Genomic DNA, 26,990 nt, shown 5'->3' with positions numbered 1-26,990 from the left:
AAGATTTAACTTAAAAACAAAGATTTAAAGTTTGGGGGCTGGGGGAAGGTCAATGAGGGAAAAGGAAATATATGTACTACTACATGTAATACTTTAAACAATAAATAAAATTAAAAAATAAAATGCACTAAAAAATGAAAATATATCCATGGATGGGGAGAGGGAGAGGGAGAGGGAGAGGGAGAGGGAGAGGGAGAGGGAGAGGGAGAGAGGAGAGAGGAGAGAGGAGAGAGGAGAGAGGAGAGAGGAGAGGAAGAGGGAGAGAGGGGAGAGGGGAGAGGGGAGAGGGGAGAGGAGAGAGGGGAGAGGGGAGAGGGGAGAGGGGAGGGGGAGAGGGGAGAGGGAGAGGGAGAAGGAGAGGGAGAGGGAGAGAGGGGGGGAGAGAGTGGGGGAGAGAGGGAGAGAGAGAGAGAGAGAGAGAGAGAGAGAGAGAGAGAGAGAGAGAGAGAGAGAGAGAGAGGGAGAGAGGGAGAGAGAGAGGATTGTGGGGTCTGGAGACTCAATGGGATTAACTTTTTTTTGCATCAGGGGCTGAATGGGATAAGAAAGGCAATCCTTCTAGGTTGGAGGTTGGAAAGGACCTCAGGGATTGTTCCTAGCAGGCTGGGCTGAGACTGCACAGGTGGAGGAAGGAAGACAGATAGCTGGGCGTGGTTGTCACAAAGCCACCGGAAACGACTCTTCCTTTTCCGGTTGGGTCCCGGTCCACATCCCGCGACCTTAAAATGGCGAGTCGGGGTACAGGCTCGGGGAGATAGAGGGAACGGATGGGAGACTGATCTTCCAAGTTCCCTGCGCTTCTGAGTCTTGGGCTCCTCTCTCAGACGTCACAGGCTCCCAACGCCGCTCCGCAGCAGCGCAGGCGCGGAGAGCTTCTTCCCAGAGGACCCGGAGGCGTGGCGACTCCAGAGTCCAGTGAGGAAGAGGCAAGTGGCGTCCCTGGAGGCCAGAGCGGCGTGAAGGTAATCGAGAAGCCCGATTTCCCCTTTGTATTTGGTATAGACAGCTCGAGCGATAAGGGCCGCAGGTGCCAGTTGCAGCCTGCATGATGGTGAGGGGATGGGGGTGGGGAGGTGGGGAGGTGGGGGTTGGGGGATGGGGGATGGGGGATGTAGCAGTCCCAGTTCGTGGTGGCGTCTTTGCCTGGCGGCCGTCAGCCTGAGTTCAGGCACGACCTTTTCTCTGTGAGACCGGTATTCAGGCTCCTATTTCCACATCTAACTTCCGGAAGTGATCTCTTGGTACTCTGTGTGCAAATATCATCCAGGAGTGCTGCTGAAGCACCCTCCGAGGCTGAGCACGTGCACAGGGCTTATTGTCACCCTTGTGGTTGACATAGGTGTAGAGAATTGGTGGTGGGGGATGGGGCAGTGATGACTACCACTGCACCCAGGGACGTTTTCCAGTTTCTGCTGGCTTACGGTCATATCCCTGAAGGAAAGGTCATTACAGCTTCTGCTGCTAAAAAATATAGGAGGTTGCCAGAGGGAGGAAGGATGGGAGAAGGGGGTCCTAATATGAGGTGACAGGAGATTTGACTTTGGGTGGTGGACACATGGTCCTATATACAGATTTTGTAACTTAGTAATTGACACATGAAATCTATATGTTCATGTTGACTAATGTCACCCCAATAAAATTTAATACGAAAATAAATAAACAAATAAATAAATACATAAATGTAAAAACAAAACCAAAAAATCCACAAACTAAATGTATAGGAGGTGTTCCTGTGTCTCCTCAGCCTGTATAAGCAGCAAAGAACCAACCATTTCTTTGAATACCAGGGGTATCCTCGAAATAAATGTGTTGCTCTTTTTGCTGGATCATCTCAGGGAAAATCAGACTTTCCAGGCTATCCTCAGCCTTGCTTAAAAATCTGTAATGACCCTGAAGAAATGTAAAATCAGGAGAAGGAGGTACCTTTACTAGACCCTTCCTGTCTCAAGAAATTCAACCGCCGAAACCGGTTTGGCTCAGTGGTAGAGCGTCGGACTGCGGACTGAAAGGTCCCAGGTTCAATTCCGGTCAGGGGCATGTACGTTGGTTGTGGGTAGGGGATGTGCAAGAGGCAGCTGGTCGATGTTTCTCTCTCATTGACGTTTCTAGCTCCCTATCTCTCTCCCTTCCTCTCTGTAAAAAATCAATAAAATATATTTTTTTAAAAAGAAATTCAACCATCACCATTTCTTTCCTTTTTAAAAAAAATCTGCTATTTAGATAGCTTATAAACAAATGGAAGTTTTTGCAGTAAGTAAACAAGAAATTGAATGCATAAGTACACGTTTGCACAGAGGCCTTTATAAATTTCCCCCAAAAGTACCAACAAAAAATGTTGTGGACATCTAGTTGCTTAGTTGGGGGATATTTGCTGAGAGGAATAAGGTTACTTTTTTTCCTTAATACTTCTTTTCTGATCTTCCTGTATCAGTTCTCCTGCCATTGTTAATGTAATGGAAAGAAGACTATCAAATGTTCCATGAAGTAAAGGTTTCAGTCTTCTTAAGGCACATATGTCAAACACAAGGCCCGCGGGCCAAATCCAGCCCGCCAGGCCTTGCAATGTGGCCCGCACCGCGCTGTCATCACTGCACTCCGCTGTCAGTTTATGACATTGTCAGTTTATGACTGTTCAGTAAACCATTAGGCCCTCGATTTAGGCTGGATTTTAGATTTTGGCCCCTTCTCTGATTGAGTTTGACACCCCTATCTTAAGGGAATGAAGGGGCATAGAAGTTATTTCCCCCCTGACTAAAGACAGAAGATTGGAATGATCTGTTAAAATTTAGAGAAACTCAAATATGCCCTATTTGTGAAGATGGGATAGGAAGCACACAGATTAAGTATTAAATAGTCTTAAAGCTCCTTTTTAGCAAATGGGTGCTATTTTTTTCACCTACCATTTGTTCCTCAGCCTTTGAGCAAATAGTTTTCAGTTGACATCTGTCTCCTCTGAGCTGTTCTTTGTTTCAAAGTTGAGTAACACTAAAGGAGAGAAACATTTACTTTGAAGTAATCTGCCCTCTCGCGTGTCCTAATTCTTGGCAGTTGATTTTAAGGGGGAAGCAAGACAAAACTTTTCTGTTCATTTTTCTCTGATAATTTTAAAGAGCAAGTAAATATATATCATGTGGCTTTTATTTTGACTTTTCACTTTTTTCCTCTCTTCCCTCAGTGCCCTTGGGGAGAAGATCCATTCATTGATTTTGTAACCAAACCTGACAAGGCCTCAGTTGTCAAAGGTGGCACCAGGAGAATGTCACAAATAGGAGAAAAACTGTTCCAAGAGAAAATTATGATGAGACATCTGAAGATGAATGCTTGTTCGTACGCACACGTGGAGTCTTCGTGGGAGACTAAGGAGTCTGTGAAAGAGAGCTCCGGTCAGAGTAAGAAATTCAGCCCACACATGGACAGTCTTGGTCTTGAGAGTGCTCGCCAGCAGTTCCGGAGTTTCTGTTACCAGGAAGCACCTGGACCCCTTGAGGCTGTCCACCAACTTCAGGAATTATGCCATCAGTGGCTCAAGCCAGAGATCCTCTCAAAAGAACAGATCTTGGAACTGCTGGTGCTAGAGCAGTTCCTAAACATTCTGCCCAGGGATATTCAGAACTGGGTACAGAGGTATCATCCCCAGAGCATCAAAGAGGTTGTGGCCCTAGTAGAGCACTTTCAGAGAGAACCTGGTGGAATAAGTAATGAGGTGAGAAAAAAGATTCCTCACACATACAATGAAATAGGATATGGGTGGGTATGTTTATGGGTTGGAGGTTAATGGGGGAATGATTTTGGTTGGGTCACTCTTCCGTTGTTCCTTTGGGATAATTAAGTGAGTTCTGAAATCACATGTATGCAGCAATAATCTACACGCAGTGTTTTCCAAACTTTTGACATATGTGTACCCCTTCTATAATTTTCGTAACGCTGAGTACCCCTCGTACTCACGAGAATGTAGAATTAGGCGCAGCTAAGCACGGTGCAGCGCATATTCCCACCAAACTCCGGTGCAACGCGTACCCCCACCAAACTCTTCCCGTACCCCTGGGAGTACGAGTACCACACTTTGGGAAACACTGGTCTATAAGTTTCAGAGCTCCTGGCAATCTTTCCTGGCCTTAGCAAAAATAAGTGCATTTTTCCCTATTTAGGGCCAATGCAAATTGAGTGTGGTGAGCCTAATCTGGCATGGCCAAGGAGATAGGACTTGATTTCCTAGAAACAGAACTAAATGGCAAGAACAAATGGGGAAAAGGGAGAAAATTGGGGAGTGGGGGCTAAGATAGCACTTAGAAAGATCAAAGGAGAGCAAGGGTAGCAAACAGAAGTATAAATCAAACAACTCTGGGAAGACTGCAGAGGAGAAGAAGTAGAATAAATGGGAAGCAAGGACATGGAAAGAAGAAAAATGCCAAAGGGAAGTGGCAAGAATCAAGATGCTGAGGGTTAGTGCCCTCTGTAGTGGGAATACACATCTCTAGGCCGGGGAAAGAGCCTCCGTTACCTTCCTTAGTGATCTATCCTTGGCTTTGCTGGTGAGTGGGGAACCAAGGTATGCTCTGGGGCAGGGGTCCTCAAACTTTTTTAAGTGGGGGCCAGATCACGGTCCCTCAGAGAGCTGGAGGGCCGGACTATATGAACTACTAATTCCTACTGTAACACCTCGGCTGCGCTCACTGCCCAAAAAACCTGGCGGGCAGGGTCAGACTCCTCTGCGGGCCGCATGTGGCCCGCGGGCCGTAGTTTGAAGATCCCTGCTCTGGGGAGATGGCAGCACACTCCCTTTCTTCAGGAGCTCTCCTTGAGGAACACAGGGCAGGATATATTTGTGTCTTATTACAACTGAATCCCGTGAGGAGGGAGGTTAGAGCTGAACTTTCCCCAGTTTTCCCCCCCATTGCATCCCCTTTCTCCATGAAATCCTTTCTTAATCATGAGGGGGTTAGAAAATCTGACAAAGAGGAAAAACCTTTTTTATTGAATGCCTTAGATAAGACTAAAATATAGAAATCCGATCAGGCAAGGAACTAAGTCAAGGAAACAAGCCAGTGAAGGCAGCCTGCACCCAGTTTGCTAGCAGCCTGAGCCGTGGCTGTGCTACTATGTGGAGGGGTGGAGCCTAGCAGCAGTCACAGCTTTTTTGATGTTATCCTCATTTTCCCAGGTGATGTATATAGTTCTTTGTGAGAAAAGGGGAGCACAATACCGTTACCGTTTTTTAATACTTCCTTTAATGTCACACACTCCCGAAATCTGGGCTCTATTCTTGTTCGTTCCTCCACCACAGCCTGAAACTGCGAGTAAGTTCTGTGCTAATGAGGATGGGGATTATTTCTAGGTCACAGTCCATGACCTGGGAAAGGAGGCAGTGCTCTTGGGAGGAACAGCAGAGGTCCCAGGCTTTAAGTGGAAGCCAGCAGAGCCCCAAGCAATGGGTGTGTTCCAGAAAGAATGTTGGGATGCATACCAGGTACTACAAGAACAGCTGGGCTTGAAAACTCACACAGAAACCCAGCCTGTATATGAAAGAGGTGAGGAGCTTCATAATAATTCTCTTCTGGGAGCCATGAGAGTAATCCATTCAGCTAGAATATCATAGGAATCTTCCAGGTGCCCAGCCATGCTAGCAGTTAGGATGTCTCTCATATGGGACTACAGTAGGTCAATGGTGGGTGAAGGTGAGGAGCAGTGTGGTGTACAGAAATATCCAAACCATGGGATCCTGATATTCATGTCATGGACCTTGTTCCTTAGAAATTTGAGAGAAAATGGAATGGGGACTGGTGGGGTCATCTGACTCTTGTAAGTTGGAGAAGAAATTAGATCCGAAATGAGCTGTCATTGACAAAAGAGGAAGAGAATTATACACCAGGAAAAAATAATAATAGACTAAAACATTTCACATTTCCTACTATACACTGGAAGACTTGAGTCACTCATTTTCAAACATCCCTGATTCTTGGCCAGCCCATTGAACAGACTATTTTATGATAGGAAAAAATAGCCAATTTCCTTTAATAATTTATCTCTTGAAATCTGGGGAACTCATTCTATGGAGTGGTGGATATTTGCTTCTTATTTACCGTGAAAATGGCCACTTTTGGCATTACACACACATTCATACACATGAAGGTGAACTATCTTTACTGAAGGCATCCTGATATTCTATATTTTACAAATCAGCTCAGGATATTCATAAACAGAAAAGAGAAATTTTCTGGCTCCTTTCCACCCACAGCTGTGCCTGCTCAACAGATTCTAGCTTTTTCTGAGCAGAAAAGCACCCCAAACTGGAAGATGGCAACTGAGCTCGTCTTGCCTGAATCCCAGGTGAGCTGTACATTCCAGATTTTGCAGGCAGCCTGAATGTGACCTTGTCTGTGATTTTCTCTGCTGCCCAAGACCCACAATGCCCAGCAGGTATTCTGAGCCGAGTTAGCCTCAGATGTCCTTTACACAGCTAGGCTTGGGACAGTGAGAATTGGACACCTCCCAAGCTCGTTTACTGATCTCTTTTCTTTCTTTTCTGCCGCTCACTTTTCCTCCCTAAATTTTATACACTTAATTTCAGTGACTGAACTACCATGTAATTCAGAAATGAGTGACAGTACCACTTCTGTGTTGGCAAATACTGAACTAAAACCCACTCTCTTCTTTAGAGTTTATTGACATTTGAAGATGTGGCTGTGCATTTTTCCGAAGAAGAATGGAAATTACTGGCCCCTACTCAGATGATCCTCTACAATGAAGTAATGCAGGAAAACTATGAGACTGTCATCTCTCTAGGTAAAAATTCTTCCTTTCCTTTGTGTAGAAGTTGAATAATCTGTTATGGCCTCAGTTTATGGAAAATGTATTCCAGTAAGAGAGTCCCTATGTTCCACTAGCTGGTTGGTTCTCAACTTGGTGATGTGGGGAAAAAGAAAGGCATATCCAAATCACCCAGAGCAGCGATTTTCAACCTTTTTCATCTCATGGCACACAGAAACTAATTAATTACTAAAATTCTTCGGTACACCAAAAATATCTATTATATTTTTTGCCAATCTGACAAAAAAAAAATAGGTTTAAGTTTGATTCACTCACATTGGACGGCTATTGTTATGTTGGCTGTTATGTGTTTTTTTTAATTTGACAATCTAAGGCAGTGGTTCTCAACCTTTCTAATGCCGTGACCTTTTAATACAATTCCTGGTGTTGTGGTGACTCCCAACCATAAAATTATTTTCGTTGCTACTTCATAACTAATTTTGCTACTGTTAGTGAATCGTAATGTAAATATCTGTGTTTTCCGATGGTCTTAGGCTCTAGAGCAGTGGTTCTAGAGAACCGCTAGCAGGGTTGCAGTGGTGGGAATGGGGCCAGCTGCCTGAGCCGGAGGAAGGAAAGCCCCGATAGGCCCTGGTCTCAGGCCAGGGCTAGGGAACCTACCCGAGGGGTCATGGATTGTGAGAGGGTGCAGGCCGGGCTGAGGGGATCCCCCCCCCCCACCGTGCACAAATTTCGTGCACCAGGCCTCTAGTCTATACTAATAAAAAGCCTAGGTGGTCCTCATGCCTTCTTGCAACGCCCTTATGTCATCACAAGATGGCCGGCAGGTGAGGGTAGTTGTGGGTGATCATGCCGGCAGGGGAGGGCATGTGGGGGCAAACAAACCAGCAGTGGGAGGCCCTGGCGGAAGGAAGGCTGTCTGCTCCAACCTGGGAAAGAAGGTTCTGGCCAGGCCTAGGGACCCTAACCACGCATGAAATTTCGTGCACCATGCCTCTATGTCTATAAGAAGCTATGTTGAGCCGAAACCGGTTTGGCTCAGTGGATAGAGCATTGGCCTGGGAACTGAAAGGTCCCGCATTCGATTCCAGTCAAGGGTATGTACCTTGGTTGCGGGCACATCCTCAGTAGGGGGTGTGCAAGAGGCAGCTGATTGATGAGTCTCTCTCATTGATGCTTCTAACTCTCTGTCCCTCTCTCTTCCTCTCTGTAAAAAAAAAAAAAAAAAATCAATAAAATATATATATTAAAAAAAAAGCTATGTTGAGATTTTGCTAGAAATCACATTAAACTTATATATTAGTTTGAAGAGGATAGATATCTTTACTATGTTGATTTTTCCAGTCAGTGAACAAAGTATGTCTTTCTATATAGGTCTGATTTCTTTCAACTTTTTGTAATTTTCTACATGTTTTGTTAAGTATATGTGAAAGCATTTCATTTTCATTGGAGCAATTATAAGTGGTAATATTTTTAATTTTAGCTTCAACATGGTCAGTGTTTTTATATAATAACTAGAGGCCCGGTACACGAAATTTGTACACTCAGGGGCTGGGTCCTCAGCCCTGCCTGTGCCCTCTTGCAGTCCAGAAGCCCTCAGTGGATGTCTGACTGATAGCTTAGGCCCACTCTCCATGGGAGAGGCTCCTGCCACCACCACTGCACTTGCCTGCAGTGAGCCCGGCTCAGGGCTTCTGGCTGAGTGGCATTCCCCCTGGTGGTCAGTGCATGTCATAGCGACTAGTCTTTCTGCTGCGTGACTATTCCATAACAACCAATTTATACTTCTTCTTAAAATATATATATATATATATATATATATATATATATATATATATATATATATATTTATTGATTTCAGAGAGGAAGGGATTGAGAGAGAGAGAGAGAAACATCAGTGATGAGAGAGAATCATTGATCGGTTGCCTCCTTCATGCCCCTCACTGGGGATCGAGCCTAGAACACAGGCATATGCCCTTGACCCAATCGAACCTGGGACCTTTCAGTCTACAGGCTGACACTTTATCCACTAAGCCAAACCAGTTAGGACCCAGTTTGTACTTCTTAACCCTTTCACCTTTTTACCCATCTCCCAACCCCCTTCTCATCTGACAACCATCAAAATGTTCTCTATATCTATGAGTCTGCTTATCTGTTCTGCTTATTGATTTATTTTGTTTTTTAGATTAAATTGATCATAGATACATATTTATTGCCATTTTATTATTCATATTTTTATCTTTTATTCATATTATTCTTAAAGAAGATCCTTTACCATACACACACACACACACACACACACACACACACACACACACGGCTAATATGCAAAGTTTCACTTCGGAAGTTCAGCTGTGAGACTGGGAGTTTGATCATTTGCTATGATGTGCACTGACCACCAGGGGGCATCATCAGGGTGCTGAGGGAGTGAAGGAAGGAGGAGGTGGGGGGAACTGCCTAGTGGCAGGGTGCGCAGGTGGCAAGGGAAGAAGGAGGCAGGGAGGTGAAGGGACTGTGCAGTGGCGGCGTATGGATGGTGAGAGAAGGAGGTGGGGGATCTAATAGGACCTGATCGCTCACCAGGCCTACGAACCCTACCCATGCACAAGTTTCGTGCACCAGGCCTCTAGTTTCATATAAGGTTGGGTTGGTGGTGATGAATGATGGTTATTCTGTAGTTTAGTGGTATCTTTTATGTGTTTTTGCGATGAGGCGAATACTGCATTTACCTAAAGGCCATTTTGCCCAAAAGTTACCTTTTATTTTTATTGCAGTCATCCCAACTTCCAGTACTATGCTGAATAAGAGTGATAAGAGTACACATCCTTGCCTTGTTTCCAATCTGCATGAAAATGTTATCTTTCATCATTTCCTTTGATGTATCAAGTCTACAATTTCTAGGTTCCTTAGTGTTTTATAATAAATGGATGTAGAATTTCTCAAATACTTTTCTGTGTAAGTTGATAGGGTTGTGATCTTACAAAGCTTATTGATATGGTGGATTGTATTGATCAATTTCATATGTTGAACCAGCTTAGCAAACCTGCAATAAATTTGACTTGATTATGGTATATAATGCTTAAATATTGTTATATTGTTATATTCAGTTTACCAATATTTTGGTGAGGATCTTTGCATTTAAGTTCATGGGAGATATTAGTCTGTAGTCTTCTTTTTTAGTGTACTGTCCTTGTATGATTTTGCTATCAGGGTAATACTGGCCTTATTTTTAATTTATTTATTTACTTTATGTATTTTATTTTTACATGCAATAAACATTAATATTATAAAAAGATTTTAAATATAATATTACATGCAATAAAAATTACTATTCTAAGAAAAACAGATTTTAACTATAATAATATTACCAAAACTGTACTAACATAGTATAATATCACAAAAGTTGTAGGAAATATTAAAAATCTACAAATAACAAGATTTCTTCTATTATATTCTAAAGTATTTTATTTTCTCTGGCTCTGTTTTGATTCATCAGTTTATGTTATTCATTATATTCCACAAATGAGTGATATTTATCTTTCTCCAACTGGCTTATTTTGCTTAGCGTAATGCTCTCCAGTTCATCCATGCTGTTGCAAATAGAAAAAATTCCTTCTTTTTTACCACAGCATAGTATTCCATTGTATAGATATACCATAGTTTTTTAATCCATTCATCTGCTGATGGGCATTTAGGCTATTTCCAAATCTTAGCTATTGTAAATTGTGCTGCTATGAACATAGGGCTGCCTATATGCTTTCTGATTGGTGTTTCTATTTTCTTGAGATATATTCCCAGAAGTGGGATTACTGTATCAAATAAGAGCTCCATTTTTAATTTTTTGAGGAAACTCCATACTGTTTTTCACAGTGGCTGCACCAGTCTGCATTCCCATCAGCAGTGCAAGAGGGTTCCTTTTTCTCAACATCCTCGCCAGAACTTGTCGCTTGTTGATTTGTTGATGACTGCTATTCTGACAGGTGTGAGATGGTACCTCACTGTCATTTTGATTTGCATCTCTCAGCTGATTAGTGACTGAGCATCTATATATATATATATATATATATATATATATATATATATATATATATATATATATATAAAAGGCTAAGTGTCCGACCATCCAACCAGTCACTATGACACGCACTGACCACCAGGAGGCATACACTCAATGTAGGACCTGCCGTGTCACACACAGAGAAATGACACTGCAGATCTGGCAACACTTGTCACCCACCAAGTGGAACGCAGGTCCTGCCACCACCCTGGAGCAACAGCCCACCAAATCGCAGTCAACGTTGCCAAGACCCCATGGGTAAAAATGCGGCCCACAGCCCAGCCCAAAAACGGTCATTGTGGGCACTAGGTAATGACCTCACGTAGCAACACCTGGCTTCCTCTCCCCTAGCGACAACTAGCCTCCTTGGAGTTTCTTCAGCCCAGGAACACTACTTGCTTTATAGCCAGTACAAACATTTTACACTTTAACCAAATGTCTGTGAAGTGTTTTCCCATGCCTCATCTCATTTGATCCACACAGAAGTCCTAGAGTAAGTAGATAGAAGACTCAGTGGAATCCTATTTTCTTTTCATTAGCCAGAAAATAGATTTAGAAAGTTTAGACACTTCACCAAACTGAAAAGAAATAAGAAATGATGGACCTTGAAAGTGACTTCAGGTTTTTTACTGCACAGAATATAGTCCAACACTGCTACAGTTTAATATTTTACCCTTTGTTCCCCCCTGCATGATCAAGAGTAATAATCTGCTTCATGTTGATATTTACTGCTATGTTGCTGACAATTACCTGAAAGAGAAGTTGGGGTACTTCACTGGGCTGAAACAAGTTTAGCTAAATCAGAAAGCAAGTCTAATAAGGCAAGTTTATTATTTACACTAATAAAAGAGAAACATGCCGGGACCGGTTTGGCTCAATGGATAGAGCATCGGCTTGGGGACTGAGGGGTCCCGGGTTCGATTCCGGTCAAGGGCATGTACAGTGGTTGCGGGCATATCCCCAGTAGGGGGTGTGCAGGAGGCAGCTGATCGATGACTCTCTCTCATCGATGTTTCTAGTTCTCTATCTCTCTCCCTTCCTCTCTGTATAAAATCAATAAAATATATTTAAAAAAAAAAAAAAAAAAAGAGAGAAACATGCAAATTGACCATCACTCGCTACGCCCACCAGCCAATCATGAGCGAATATGCAGAGTAACCCAACAAAGCTGGTGGCAGCCAACCTGCGATAGAGGAAGCCAAGCTTCCTGGCTGGCCCTGGCCTCCGCTCAAGGCTACAAAGTTTCAATTATAGAAAATAAATAAATCCCAGATACCTGCTTCCAGCTGGCCCTGGCTTCCGCTCAAGGGGCTAGGAGCCTGGATTGCCAGGGGGCATGTCCAGCCTGAAAACAGCCCTCAGCCCCTCACTCAGGTTGGCCACACCCCCATGGGGTGAGGATCCCCGGTGGGGGGCTTGGCCAGCCTGAAAATGGCCCTCAGCCCCTCACCCAGGCTGTCCCATGCCCCAAGGGAACCCCCACCCCGATCCAAGACATCTTTAAGGGCAAACCAGCTGGCCTCCACCCTTGCACCAGGCCTCTATCTATACTAATAAAAGGGTAATATGCTAATGAGACTGGGAGACCTTCCAGGAGACCTTCCGAACATTCTTCTGGACAAAACCATGGTGGCGGGACAGAGGTAGAGGTGGTTAGAGGCCAAGAGGGAAGGGCAGTTGTGGGTGATCAGGCCAGGGTGGGACGGCAGTTGTGGGTGATCAGGCTGGTGGGGAGCGGGGCTGTTGGGGGGTAAGCAGACCAGCAGAGGGGCCAGTTGGGAGCGATCAGGCCATCAGTGGGGGCAGGGCCAGTTTGGAGTGAGCAGGCCAGCAGGGGGGGGGGCAGTTTGGGGTGAGCAGGCCGGCAGTGAGGGGCAGTTGGGGGCAAGCAGGCCAGCAAGCTGAGTGGTTAGGGGCAATCAGGCAGGCAGGCAGGTGAATGGTTAAGAACCAGCAGTCCTAGATTGTGGGAGGGATGTCTGACTGCCAGTTTAGGCCCAATCCTTGTAAACTGACTTTAGGTCATTCTTCAAGGGATTCCAGATTGGAGAGGGTGCAGGCTGGGCTAAGTGACATCCCCCTCCCCGTGCATGAATTTCATGCACCGGGCCTCTATATATAACAACTTAAGTTGACTTGCGCATGCACAGTTCATATAAAGCTCTTGCTGGTGCCAATCACACATGTGTGTTTCATTCTGTCATTATCGATTGTGAATTTGGTTGACATTATTATAAAGAGTGAATAGTGATACTAAAATAGTTCTTCTAATTAATTTCTTTTCAGTGGGCACAAATTCTTACACTGGGCCACTAGTGTTTTCATATGTCTCTTGTCATTTTGTAGGTCCTCATTCAAAAAGTGTCTGTTGAGTTCCTGTGCCCATTTTTTTTTTATTGGATTGTTTATCTTCCTTTTGTTAAATTGTATGAGTTCCCTATAAGTTTTTGAAATTAAACCCTTATTGGAGATAACATTGGCAAATGTGTTCTCCCATGCAGTGGGCTTTTTTGTTGTTTTGTTGATGGTTTCTTTTGCTGTGCAGAACCTTTTTATTTTAATGTAGACCCATTTGTTTATTTTCTAGGTTTCCATTGCCTTAGGCATCATATCAGTAAAGATATTTCTAGGACACATGTCTGCTATATTGCTGCCTATAGCTTCTTCTAAGATTTTTATGGTTTCCTATCTTACGTTTAAGTCCTTTATCCATTTTGAGTTTATTTTTGTGTATGGTGTAAGTTGGTGGTCTAGTTTCATTTTTTTGCAAGTATCTGCCCAGTTTTCCCAACACCATTTATTGAAGAGACTGTTTTGTCTCCATTGTATGCTCTTGCCTCCTTTGTCAAATATTAATTGAGCATATTGGCTTGGGTCAATTTCTGGGTTCTCAGTTCTGTTCCACTGGTCTATATTTCTGTTCTTGTGCCAGTGCCAGGCAGTTTTGAAGACAGTGACTTTGTAATATAGCTTGGTATCTGGTATTGTGATCCCTCCAACTTTGTTCTTCTTTTTCAAGATTGCTGCAGCTATTCAGGGTCTTTCTTTTTTTTTTATTCCAGATGAATGTTTGGAGAGTTTCTTCTAGGTCTGTGAAATGTTCCATTGGTTCCTTAATGGGGATTGCATTCAACCTAAATTGCTCTGTGTAGTATGTACATTTTAATGATGAAAGAACTTTGTTTGATTGTGATTTCTGCTCTGATATTTATTATTTTCTTCAACTTGATTTGGGTTTATTTTCCTTTTTTTTTTTTTTTTTCTAGTTTCTTAGGGTAGAAACTTAGATTATTGATTTGAGAACTTTCCCCTTTTCTATTGTAAATATTTTGGCTATATATTTTCCTCCAAGCATTTTTTTATTTAAAATTTTATTTTAATGTTTAAAGTATTAGAAAGAGTAGTACATATGTCTCCTTTTTTGTCCCAGTCTCCCCTATCTCCAGTATCTTGCATCCATTGATTATGCTTATATGCATGCATACCAGTTCTTCGGTTGATCTCTTACCTCCCTACCCAAACTCTCCCCATCTTTCCTGCTGTATTTTGACAGTCTGTTCAATGCTACTCTGCCTCTGTATCTATTTTTGATCATCAGTTTATAATGTTCTTTATTATCCATAAATGAGTGAGATCATATGGTGTTTTTCTTTCATTGACTGGTTTATTTCACTTAGCATAATGCTCTCCATTTTCATCTATGCTGTTGCAAATGATAAGAATTCCTTTTTTATAGCAGCATAGTATTCCACTGTATAGATGTACCACAATTTTCTAATCCATTCATCTGCTGATGGGCATTTAGGCTGTTTCCAAATCTTAGTTGTGGTAAATTGTGCTGCTATGAACATAGGGGTGCATATATCCTTTTTGATTGGTGTTTCTGATTTATTGGGATATAGTCCTAGAAGTGGGATTACTGGGTCAAATGGCAGTTCCATTTTTAGTTTTTTGAGGAAACTCTATAGGGTTCTTCACTGTGGCTGCACCAGTCTGCATTCCCACCAGCAGTGCAGGAGGGTTCTTTTTTCTCCGCATCCTTTCCAGCACTTGTCATTTGTTGATTTGTTGATGATAACCATTCTGACAGGTGTGAGGTAGTATCTCATTGTTTTGATTTGCATCTCTCTGATGATTAGTGACTCTGAGTATGTTTTCATGTGTCTCGTGGCTTTTTGAATGTCCTCTTTCGAAAAGTGTTTATTTAGGTCCTTTTCCCATTTAATGATTGGGTTGTTTATCTTCCTTTTGTTAAGTTGTATGAGTTCCAGGTAAATGTTGGAGATTAAACCCTTATCGGAGATAACATTGGGAAATACGTTCTCCTATGCAGTGGGCTTTCTTGTTGTTTTGTTGATGGTTTCTCTTGCTGTGCAGAACCTTTTTATTTTGATGTAGTCCCATTTGTTTATTTTCTCCTTAGTCTCCATTACCCTAGAAGCTGTGTCTATAAAGATACTGCTATGACATATGTCTGCAATTTTGCTGCCTATAAAGTCTTGTAGGATTTTTATGGTTTCCCATCTTACATTTAAGTCCTTTATCCATTTTGAGTTTATTTTTGTGTATGGTGTAAGTTGGTGGTCTAGTTTCATTTTTTTACAAGTATCTGTCCAGTTTTCCCAACACCATTTATTGAAGAGACTGTTTTGTCTCCATTGTATGCTCTTGCCTCCTTTGTCAAATATTAATTGAGCATATTGGCTTGGGTCAATTTCTGGGTTCTCAGTTCTGTTCCATTGGTCTATATTTCTGTTCTTGTGCCAGTACCAGGCAGTTTTGAAAACAGTGACTTTGTAATATAGCTTGGTATCTGGTATTGTGATCCCTCCAACTTCGTTCTTCTTTTTCAAGATTGCTGCAGCTATTCAGGGTCTTTTTATTTTTTAATTCGAGATGAATGTTTGGAGAGTTAGTTCTAGGTCTGTAAAATGTTCCATTGGTACCTTAATGGGGATTGCATTCAATCTATAGATTACTTTGGATAGTATGTACATTTTAATGATGAAAGAACTTTGTTTGATTGTGATTTCTGCTCTGATATTTATTATTTGCTCTCTTCAATTTGATTTGGTTTTATTTTGCTTTTTCCCCCCCCCTAGTTTCTTAGGGTAGAAACTTAGATTATTGATTTGAGACCTTTCCCCTTTTCTATTGTAAGCATTTTGTCTATACATTTTCCTCCAAGCACTTCTTTATCTTCATTCCACATATTTTGATATGTTGTAATTTTGTTTTCATTCAACTATGTATGTTTTTTGTTGTTGTTATTCCTCACCCAAGTATATTTTTCCATTGATTTTCTAGAAAGAGTGGAAGGAAGGGGGCAGAGAGAGAGAGAAAGAGAGAAACTAATATGAGAGAGACACATAGATTGGCTGCCTCTTATATGAGGCCAGGGATATAACCTGAAACTCAGGTATATGCACTTGATTAGGAATCGAACATGAAATCCTTTGGTTTACAGACTGATGCTCCGACCCCTGAACTTCACTGGCCAGGGCATATATATATATATATATATATATATATATATATATATATATATATTTACCTTTCTTTTGAGACTTTCTCTTTAAACCATGGACTATTTAGAAGTATTTTTTAATTTCATGTGTTTTTAGATTTTTCTGGTCTTATATTTTTTTGTTTTTTGAATTCTAGTCTGATTTCATTTTTATCAGATTTCCTTTTCTCACTTAAGTTGTGAATTTTTTTTGTTTATTTATTCTCAGTCTGATGGGTGAATTTTTATTGTATCCTGCTCATTTTGTCTATTATGTTAGGAGAGTCTGGGTCCTATTTAAATAATTTAATGGGAATTCACCATGTTTTAGTTTATTACATATGTTCTTTCCTACAGTGACAATTTTAATTTTCAGAGACTTTTTGTTATTTCCTTAGTTTATGTGGCACTGATAGGACTCCCATGTGTCTCTCCTGGTGCTTCCTGAGGGTAAGGAAGGTATTTACTTGAGCTAGAGTATCTCTCAGTGGGAATTGGGAGTCTTGGACCCACAGGGATGAAAGGCTTCCTGGGCCAGGCCACTTGTGTCGAGGCATCTTGCTAGTCCTGCCTGCCCATTTGGTGTCTTGTAATGGATTCTTATGCTGACAGAAGGTTTCCCATGAAAAATGAAGAAGGAAGAAGCCTATTCAGGAAAGCTTCTGTTGCTAGGTTGTGAGTTAGAAAACATTAGATCTGGGTTGCCGCCTTCTGTTGGATGTGGGTATGTAAGAATTCTTGCTATGTTATTCTCCTAGTCCTGGGGTCCCAAACTTATTTTCCCACTTTTTAAAATTCTCTGTTGGTCCCTGGATGGCATGGATCAGTTGTTTGGGTATCGTCCCATGCACTAAACGTTGCCAGTTTGATTCCTGGTCAGGGCACATGCCCTGGTTACTCGCTCAATCTGAGTAGGGGGTGTGCAGCAGGCAGCCACTTGATGTTCAGCTCTCACATTGATGTTTCTCCCTCTCCCTTCTTGTCTCTAAAAATCAATTTTTAAAAATATTTTTAAAATGTTATTAAAATTCTCTTGGTTGTTTCTTACATTCTTTAATTGGTTTGTTGTTGGGCCTAGTAGGGAGGATCAAGGTGAAATAGGTTTATGCAGTTTCGTGTGGATTGGACTAGAAACCACTTGTTCCTTTTTTTTTTTTTTTTTTTAAATCATTGATCTTTAAGCTCCATTCCTAGTTTTGTTGTATTGGGATATAGATAGCTGATTCTTCTGTTTATTCCAACAGGATTAAAGCTCAAAAATGACACTGGAAATGACCCACCTATGTCTACTTCTCCATTAGAAATACAAACAACAGGATGCAAAGTATTAAGAAAGGCCAGAATGAAAGTTGCCCAGAAAACGACAGTCAAAGAAAATCCTGGTGGTACACATAAGGTACGGAAACGGCCTCGAGCTTTTCTGGGGAGGAAGAGAAAGAAACTTTCAACTTGTAAACAAGAGCTTCCAAAACATATGGATCTTCATGGGAAAGGCCATGCAGGAGAGAAACCTTTTAAATGTCAGGAATGTGGAAAAGGCTTCAGAGTTAGCTCTGACCTAATTAAGCACCAGAGAATTCACACTGAAGAGAAACCCTATAAATGTCAACAGTGTGATAAGAGGTTTAGATGGAGTTCAGATTTAAATAAGCACTTAATGGCACACCAGGGAATAAAACCATATAGATGCTCATGGTGTGGAAAAAGCTTTAGTCACAACACAAATCTACACACACACCTAAGAATTCACACAGGAGAGAAGCCCTTTAAATGTCATGAATGTGGAAAAAGATTCATTCAGAACTCGCACCTTATTAAACACCAAAGAACCCACACAGGTGAGCAGCCTTATTCCTGTAGCATATGTAGGAGAAACTTCAGCAGGCGGTCAAGCCTCCTTAGACACCAAAAGCTCCATGTGAGAAAGGAATAATGTCCAGAATCTCCATTCTGAAGAAAGTCACCATATGGGGCTTGACTCTAGAGGCAAAAGAATACAAAATCATGAGGCACCTAGGATTATGTCATCAACAGAAAATTTGAGAGGGGTACATGTCATGCTTCACATAAAGGAATCTAACTTGTCTCTTATTCAGTATTGTATCTTCAATGCCCAGCATAAGACTGATAACATAATGGGTACTTTATAAATAAAAGAATGAAAATATACCAATCATATGTCTATAGTCTATCTATCTATCTATCTATCTATCTATCTATCTATCTATCTATATTATTACCTTCCCAACTCTATGTGATTTAAATTCTTCAGGTAGGTATCAGGTCCTCAACTAATGTATGATGGCCATTAGTCCTACTCTCATTCTCAGGAGAAGTGGAAAGCAAGAATATTCAGGTTCTCTGAAGGGAGCTCAGAGAGTATTACTAAGTTAGACTTTCTAGGGCTATTATTATTTGTGGATGAACAACAAAGCCCATGGCTCAGGGAACTTTATTCTGGAATAGTAAGAGAGGATTCACTGCCCTGGAAGAAGTACACCCATTCTAGTTGCTCCTCCCATGAATACTACTGCAATGTTTTCTATCAAGGAATTACAAGCCACATGTGAAGGCCTAATATCAACACAGACCTTGGGACCTTGTAAGCACTTGATATATCCCTTCCTGCTGATCCTTTCAACACTGAGGTATATGGAGTGTAATGGTGAAGGAGGCAGTCTTGGCCCTCATTCCCGTATCTTCAAAAGCACAGAGCAGTGGTTATTGGTCCTTTTTGACTTTAACTTTGTGGACTAGAGACTTTCGAATTGGTGCCACACTGCTCCAGGGCCTAAAGGAAGGCCCATTATTATAGCTGTTCAACACAATCCCATATACCTGAATGCTCTGCAGAAGATCTGGAGACTTTGTAAACTACTTGACTGTGAAATGCAAGGAGAGCCCTGTGACCTAACCTCAATGCACTTATCGGAAGGAAACATCCAGAAATGTCAGAGCAAAGTAAGGCCTGTGGCTTAGAATGATGGCCTCAATGAGAGCTTGGTCAGATGGAAACTGGTTTTTGACATTGGTGGTTTCTCTTCTTTCCCCGTTGGCCTCAGTGATTATATTCTGAAAAGCAATGTGATGTCAAGACATGGATTTATATCTTCGTCCAATCCTAGTTTATGATGTTGACCAAGGCATCTATGTATTGATTCATAAAATTGTACCTTTTTATGAAAGTGGCATGTTGTTTCATATTGTTTGAACATTAAACAAAACATTGTTACCAAATTATGTAGAGATGGCCAATGTTCATTTTTTTTTGAAATATATACAGCTATATTTTTTTTCATAAAGAGACTTCTTTAATCCTGTTTTCAGTTTTGTAAAATGGAGATAATTCCTTCTCAGGGCTGCTATGAGGATTAAATGAAACATGTGAGTATGCCTAACACCGATGGGCCACATAACTATTCCATAAACATTTGGAGCATTCTTCCTTCATCTTTCACCTAGTTTTTTTTTTTTTTAAGCATTTTTATTTATGATTTTTTCCTTCAATTTCAGTTTACATTCAATATTACTTTGTATTCATTTTGGGTATTTTATTCCTCACCTGAGTATATGGTGTGTGTTTTTTTTTTTTTTTTCTAGAGAGGAAGGGAGTGAAAGAAAGAGAAAGAAACATCCATGCAGGGATTAAACCCGAAGTGTAGGTATGTGCCCTGACTAGGAATAGAACATGCAACTTTTTGGTATATGAGACACTGTTCCAACCAACAGCCACCTAGCCAGGGCACTAGTTATTTTTTTTTAATCTGCTTTATCTAGTTGTCCATATTTTAAGCATCCCTAATTAATGGGATTTTAAAGCCTGTTTGTGATGTTCTGAATGGTAGCCTTCTGGTATAACATTTTCTGAGGTGCTTCTCTTTAGGCCCGAGGTCAGGGAAACTGCGGCTCTCGAGCCACACTCGGCTCTTTGACCCCTTGAGTGTGGCTCTTCCACAAAATAGCACAGCCTGGGCGAGTCTAATTTGAAGAAGTGGCATTAGGAGAAGTTTAAGTTTAAAAAATTTGGCTCTCAAAAGAAATTTCAATCATTGTACTGTTGATATTTGGCTCTGTTGACTAATGAGTTTGCCGATCACTGCTCTAGGCTGTTAAACAATTAGCTAATGTCCCTATTCAGCTAGTTACACTTTTAATGAGTGACAACCAAAATATACTAGATGCCTGGAAAAGGAAGCAGGAGGTGATGGCTGGATTGGAATTTTTATGGATAGTATTTACACTGTTAGGTGCATCCACAAACTAATGAAAGAAGGAAAAGGTGAGTGTACAATGGTAACTAAAAAGAATGAAACTGCTAAGCCTGGAGGAAGAACTTGCCTGGAAGGAAAAAATCCCACTATATTCCTAAAACTTGGAGACTGACTGCCCCACCATCCTTCCCAGAATTTAATGAGATTGTGTCCTTGGAACTAAGGGGGCATTAAACTTCTTGCAGAGAGTACTGTTTTCGCATGAATCCATGTTTAGCAGCACCCTGGATAGCTGCTATCATCACTGTTCGTGTAACATTTAGAGCCAACAGTTACTGTCCACTCGGGAGATTCAGCAAAGTTCAGGTCAGCAAAAGGGCACTCCATTTTCACATAACTGCCAGTCCCTGTTACAACACCTGTTAGCTTGAAAGCTCATTTTGCAGATTCTCATCTAGCATTCCCAGGAGAGGTAAAAAACAACAACAAAAAAAACAGGGCAATGGGTCCTGTTACAGAAATCAGTTAAGGTAAGTGTCAGGAAGGCCTTTAGATATGAATGGGCAGAAACAGGAAGAGAATTGAGGATTCTTGATTCCAAGTTCAAACTATATTGCAATTCTTGAATTTTTAGTTGTGTGTTTTAGTTGTGTGATGAAAGCTTGCACCATCCTGCTCCATCACACCTGGAATATGACTCATCCCTTTGTCCAGGGTCTCCACACTTTAGACTCTCCCTGCCCATTAGTTAAGCACAGACTTGCTTATCACATTGACTGTCACACTATCACAGTGTTACTGTTCAAGGGACCCTTATTTTACTATTACTTATTAATGGCCTCAAAGCATAAGAGTGTGTATGAAAGGGGCCACATGCTAACCTGACAGGCTCAGGGGAGGCCTGCATGGCAGTCTTGCAGACTCAGAGACCTAGAGTAACCACAAAGGAAGGTCTAAAATTAAACTTTGACTAAAAGCAGTTATGGTGGGTAGTCACCTCCTAGGCTGGTATCTTCACTGATAAGGTCAACCTTTACCTTAACTGAGCCTGTCTGTCTTTTTGCATCTATAACAACATACCTTTTGAAATGTCTAAGTAACTAGTGACTTCCCTTTTTCCAGACCCCTTGGGGCACCAGGTGCCAGAACAGATACCACAAATTCCTTCATTATCAAGTTAATTGTTCCTGCATCCACCTAAGTTATGTGTCCATCATTTTACTTTTTATCCAATCCCAGGGGTTTCTCCCGCCTCTCTAGTCTATCACCAATGGATTTCCTGTAACCCACCTATGTCCCTTTCCTTTGATTGCAATGTATAAATACAAATGTAACCCTCCAATCTTTGGAAAAATATCTCAATTCCTTGAGGTTCTGCTTCTCAGCATATGTCGACAGTTTGGCTCAAATAAACTCACAAAAATTCTTTACAGGTTTCAATGGTTTTTATGTTAAGAGTAATGATGCTGGAAATTTAGATAGACAAGACAAGCCATCAACTGCTTCTTCCTTAAAGTGATAGGTAAATGCTTTTTACTTAATAAGGAAATAAAAAAATTGCATTGCATGCTGAGGTTGCTAACTATTTGATAAGAATTAATCTTCTATCTGAAATTGTGATAGAGGTAAAAGAAATCCTTGCTAATTTTGCTGTGGCAACTCCAACTGCAGAAGTTATAGACACAGTGTGTGATGAGTGCTTAGTTTAGATGGAAATCAAATTCGTGGGTGGACGATATGAAGAGAATATGTGTTTCAATTGATGGCAACGTGTTGTGCCAGAAAAGATTGAGCCTATACAAAAACTTCAGCAAGGGACCCTCTGAAATGAGCGACACTAAGCCATTTACTGCAAGTAAGGGATGGTTACACAAATTCAGGATTAGGTTTAGACTAAAAATTATTAAAATTACTGGACAGGATGCTCTGCCAATGAAGATGTTGTTGCCATATTTCCAGCATGCTAAAGGAATTTATTAGAGTTAAGTACTAGCCACAGTTTCAGGTGTCCACTGGGCATCTTGGAATGTATCCCCTGCAGATAAGGGGGACTACTGTGGTGCCAGAGTCGTTCTCAGCATCTAGAAATTTAAATACACAGATAAATGGAAAGAATAGTATCATGAACACCCAAATATTCATCATCTAGACTCAACAAACATTAACATATTGCCCTGAACATTGTACTGAATCTTTCCATAGATACTTCCCAACCTCATGTCACTTTATTACTAAAATTTTCAGCATATATGACCTAAAATCAGAACATTATCCTACATAAAAATAAAACCAAATTTCCTGCCCATCAGGTAAAAAGCTTGGAATTCATTATTCTTACTCTCACAATAAGAAAAAAAATTAAACTGAAAATTAACAACTTTTTAAAAATATATCAGAGAATTGATGCCATGGGGCAAATGACAGCCCAAAAGTAGAAATAAAAGGCAAACAGAATCACAGCTTACAAAGAGCAGAAGCCCAGGAAAAGAAGCTAGCTCTTTAAGCCACACACACAACCCAGACCTCCTCCCGATCTGTCAACCAACCCCTCTATTACAGGCCTTTACCTCTCCTTTGGGGAGTGTTTCTGGAATGAAAGGAGAAATAGAAGGCTGGTATTTCCACTTGGCTGGTCACCAGGTTCTGGCCACTGAGCATGCTTATATAAAGGAAAGCTGACTTATATAGAGAGAAGTCCCTGATCCCTGATTGGTCTGTCTCAAATGTGGACTCCAAACCGTCACATTTTATTAATCCAGGAAACACTGTTCTGATTGTTCACAGAAGCCACTCTGATTGGTTGGTGAAGATACTAATGTACTACAGTTGCACAGCTCCTATTTTACAGGGAAAGTCTTATTCCTATTGGTTGAAATATGATTCCAAGAACTTTGGAAGGGCTGGCTCAGATGGCAGGAACATAACCGCAGGCAGGTCATTCAGCGCAGGAGGACAGGCAGCTTAGTGCAGGCATCTCCCTGAAGCACAGCTTGTGTGAGAGGCGCTGGGTTGGAAATGGCTGCTATGATATGCTTTTAAATTTAAGCACACTTAGCAGCAGGAGCCCTTTCTTCTTTCTCTGGGTCAGCAAAGGGAAGGGTTGGTGGACAGCACCCTCTTCACTGGGTACCTAAGAGCTGGGCCTGCATTGACTGACTTCTGAATGCTCTTGTCCAAAATAGTGATGGTATAAACAGAAAAAGCCCATGGGAGGCCATACAGTCACTCCTGAATTTCCCCAGATGCCTTTGGAACTTACCTCATGCAGTTGCCATGTGAATACGCAGGAGCTGTACCAGGAGTGGCTGGGGCGGAGGGAGTGATTCCCCCTGGGCCCAGGTGGCCCTGCACACCGCCTAGCAGGGCTCCTGTCAGGACATCAAGTGGTAAAGGTCCAGCAGACACCCGGCCTGCAGGCTGCCTGAAGAGGGGTGTCAGACTCCTGAAGGAAAGGCTTAGCATCTCTGTCATTGCTTTGGTTTTTAGAATTCCCTGCTCCCCATCTGTCAGCTCCCTCCCTCTGAGGGGTGCTGTCATCACATGGGTGCAACTTGAATATTGTATCTCAAGAGGATTGCCCTAATGTATGCATCCTCTTATCCGATGATGAAAAAATCCCAAAGAACAAGAATGGAGATAGACTACTGTCCTTTAGGCTTAAAAAACAAAAAAACAAACAAACAAAAAAAAAACCAGAAGTGTCAGCTGAGACTTGGTTCTGTCCGCGTGCCTCAGAGAGATTGGATGAGAAAATGGCCTGGTTTGGCCCTGACTTTACCCTCGTAAGTCACTCTTGAAGGTGTCTTTGGCACAATGTGAATAAACTGCCACCTTTTGGAATAGGGACTCATACAAAAGTCTGCATTCCCAACTTTTCTTTTTTTTTTTTTTTTTTTTTTTTTTTTTTTTTAAATATATTTTATTGATTTTTTTACAGAGAGGAAGGGAGAGAGAGAGAGAGCTAGAAACGTCGATGAGAGAGAAACATCGACCAGTTGCCTCTTGCACACCCCCTACCGGGGATGTACCCGCAACCAAGGTACATGCCCTTGCCGGAATCGAACCTGGGACCTTTCAGTCCGCAGACCGACGCTCTACCACTGAGCCAAACCGGTTTCGGCTGCATTCCCAACTTTTCTTGAAACAGATCTATGTTCTGCAGCTGTGGGCACTGTCCTGAGATCAGGTCCTGTTGACCAGGTCCTGTCGCTGGGAATAAGGGGGCAGTGGAGTGGAACCCCGCTCCCCCCGTGCCCTTTTACATTCAGGGATTGAGCTGAACTCGCTTTGGGGGAGGCCTGGCAAGGGTGACAGGTGTCACAGATGGAAGGATGGAGAATGGAGAGGCAGACACCCTGCTCGGTAGGTCCCTCCCTGAATGGGGTAAGGCCGGTGAAGGCTGGCCAGCCCGCCCCATAATTGGGTGAGATAGCATCCTCTGTGTCCAGCTCTCACCCATGAGCCTGTCCACTCCCCTCAGCTCCCGGCAGCCCTCTGTGTTCCACAACAGTGCACTCTGCCCTCACATGCTGCTCGCCCTAAGTGAGAAGGAAGAGAGCAGTTGGCCCACAGATAACTACACAGAAAGATAGGGCTCACGGCCGGCGAGCGCAGTGGCAGTGGCGGGAGCCTCTCCTGCGTCCATGGCAGTGCTGAGGAGCAGCAAGCTGAGTGGTAAGGAGCAGTGAGCAGGTGGGCAGTAAGGAGTGAAGGGTCCCAGACTGCCTCCAGTGCATATACCGGCCCTCTAGTATACTTCAAGTATGGACATGGCACTGTACATAGTTATAATATTATTGACTGTATTACTTATGCTGTACTTTACATTCCCATGACTATTTTGTGATTATTGAATTGGACTTGTTAGTCCCCTCACCTCTTTCACCCAGCCCAAAAACTTCTCTCCCTGCTGGCAACCATCAGTCTGATCTCTATTTCTATGAGTCTATTTCAACTTTTGGTTCATTTATTTTATTCTTTAGATCCCACATATAAGTGAAATCATATAGTATTTGTCTTTCATTGACTGACTCATTTCATTTAGCATTATATGCTCTGGGTTTATGCATGCTGATGTAAATGGCAAGATTTCATTCATTTTTGTGGCTGGGTAATATTCCATTGCATATATGTACCACAACTTCTTTTTGGTCAATTTTGACAGGTGTATTTGAGAATCTTAAAAGCAGATTTTAAAATCCACAAAACACAGTATTTCTGCCAATCTCACACTAATTGACACTTTCAGAACAAAATCTCCTCAATTCCAAGACTAACATCAACTTTAGTGCATACCATTAATTTAATAATGAAAATCTCAAGCATGCCTGCTTATCATTTTTATTTAATAAATGTTAAAATGTAAAAAAAAAAAATGAGCATCTTAAAAGTATAAAAAGACTTGTAGTCCTTATTTGGTCCTTATTTTATTGGGAATGTCTGACCCTGATATTTGTTTTAAAATACCTGATTGGTAAAGGAATGATTTTTCAAATTAAGGTATGATAGACTTTTCAGGGGTTTTTTTTTTCATCACCTTCAAGATTCTCATATCGTTTTCTGCCTTTGAATTATGAATATGGAGAAAATATAAATTGATTTCTTAATATTGAGCTATTACTACTTTGAGGAAGTGATGCAAAATTCTTCTAATATACTGCTGGATTTGTTTATTTTTTATTCAGATGTGTTTTTTTTTTTGCATTTTCAAAAGTGGAATTAGTCTTCAGTTGTCTCTCTTTATGCTTATTTTGTCAGTTTTTGGAATTACTTTTCTTTCAGCCTTATAGAGGGAGTTGGGAAAGTATAATTTGTTGTGATCCTGCACAATTTAAAATAAGAATAATTATTTAAAATATTTTTATTGATTTTTTTACAAAGAGGAAGGGAGAGGGATAGAGAGATAGAAACATCGATGAGAGAGAAACATCGACCAGCTGCCTCCTGCACACCCCCAACTGGGAATGTGCCCAAAACCAATGTATATGCTCTTGACTGGAACCAAACCTGGGACCTTTCAGCCCTGAAAATCCTCTGTGTTCTGTAATTATTTATTGGGTGCCTTAAAGTTATTTGAAGATATGATTACCCATGAAGAATGACATTCTTAAAAATTACACATTAAAAATGAAAAAAATTAAAGAGCCAATCAACCACCCTCCTTAAACACAGTTTGACATATTATTTTGTAGAATAATTGTGTGTTTGCTGTAATTTTATTTCAATAAATGTGAGTCTTGGTAATTTTATTTTCTATTTTTAAAAAAGTATGATTGCCCTGGCTGGTGATGCTCACAGAAGGTTTGATTCCAGGTCAAGGGGATAGGACTGTGTTGCAGGTTTGATGCCGTACACTAGTATGGGCATGTTCAGAGGCAACCAATCAATGTGTCTCTCTCACACCAATTTTTCTCTCCCTCTCTCAGTCTCTCTCTCTCTCTCTCTCTCT

General features: G+C 41.5%; 1 protein-coding gene across 3 annotated transcripts; it reads left to right on the top strand.

Annotated features, from left to right (window-relative positions):
- The first annotated feature begins 686 nt into the window (after positions 1-686).
- On the top strand, positions 687-19,571 carry ZNF75D (zinc finger protein 75D). 3 transcript variants are annotated; one of them, XM_084870254.1, is made up of 6 exons: positions 687-962; positions 3,176-3,703; positions 5,336-5,528; positions 6,236-6,327; positions 6,657-6,783; positions 17,576-19,571. In XM_084870254.1, the coding sequence occupies exons 2-6, from the start codon at positions 3,257-3,259 to the stop codon at positions 18,262-18,264; spliced, it is 1,548 nt and encodes a 515-aa protein (XP_084726380.1). In that variant the 5' UTR covers positions 687-962; positions 3,176-3,256; the 3' UTR covers positions 18,265-19,571. The 3 variants fall into 3 exon arrangements, with proteins under 3 accessions (XP_084726380.1, XP_084726381.1, XP_084726382.1); XM_084870255.1 differs by lacking the exons at positions 5,336-5,528; positions 6,236-6,327; XM_084870256.1 differs by lacking the exons at positions 687-962; positions 3,176-3,703; positions 6,236-6,327 and having other exon boundaries at positions 5,413-5,528.
- The last annotated feature ends 7,419 nt before the right edge of the window (positions 19,572-26,990 follow it).

The sequence above is a fragment of the Pipistrellus hanaki genome, assembly GCF_964339955.1.
Source record: "Pipistrellus hanaki genome assembly, chromosome: X".
In the NCBI taxonomy this organism is placed as follows: domain Eukaryota; kingdom Metazoa; phylum Chordata; class Mammalia; order Chiroptera; family Vespertilionidae; genus Pipistrellus; species Pipistrellus hanaki.
This window is presented reverse-complemented; position numbering and strand designations above follow the sequence as displayed.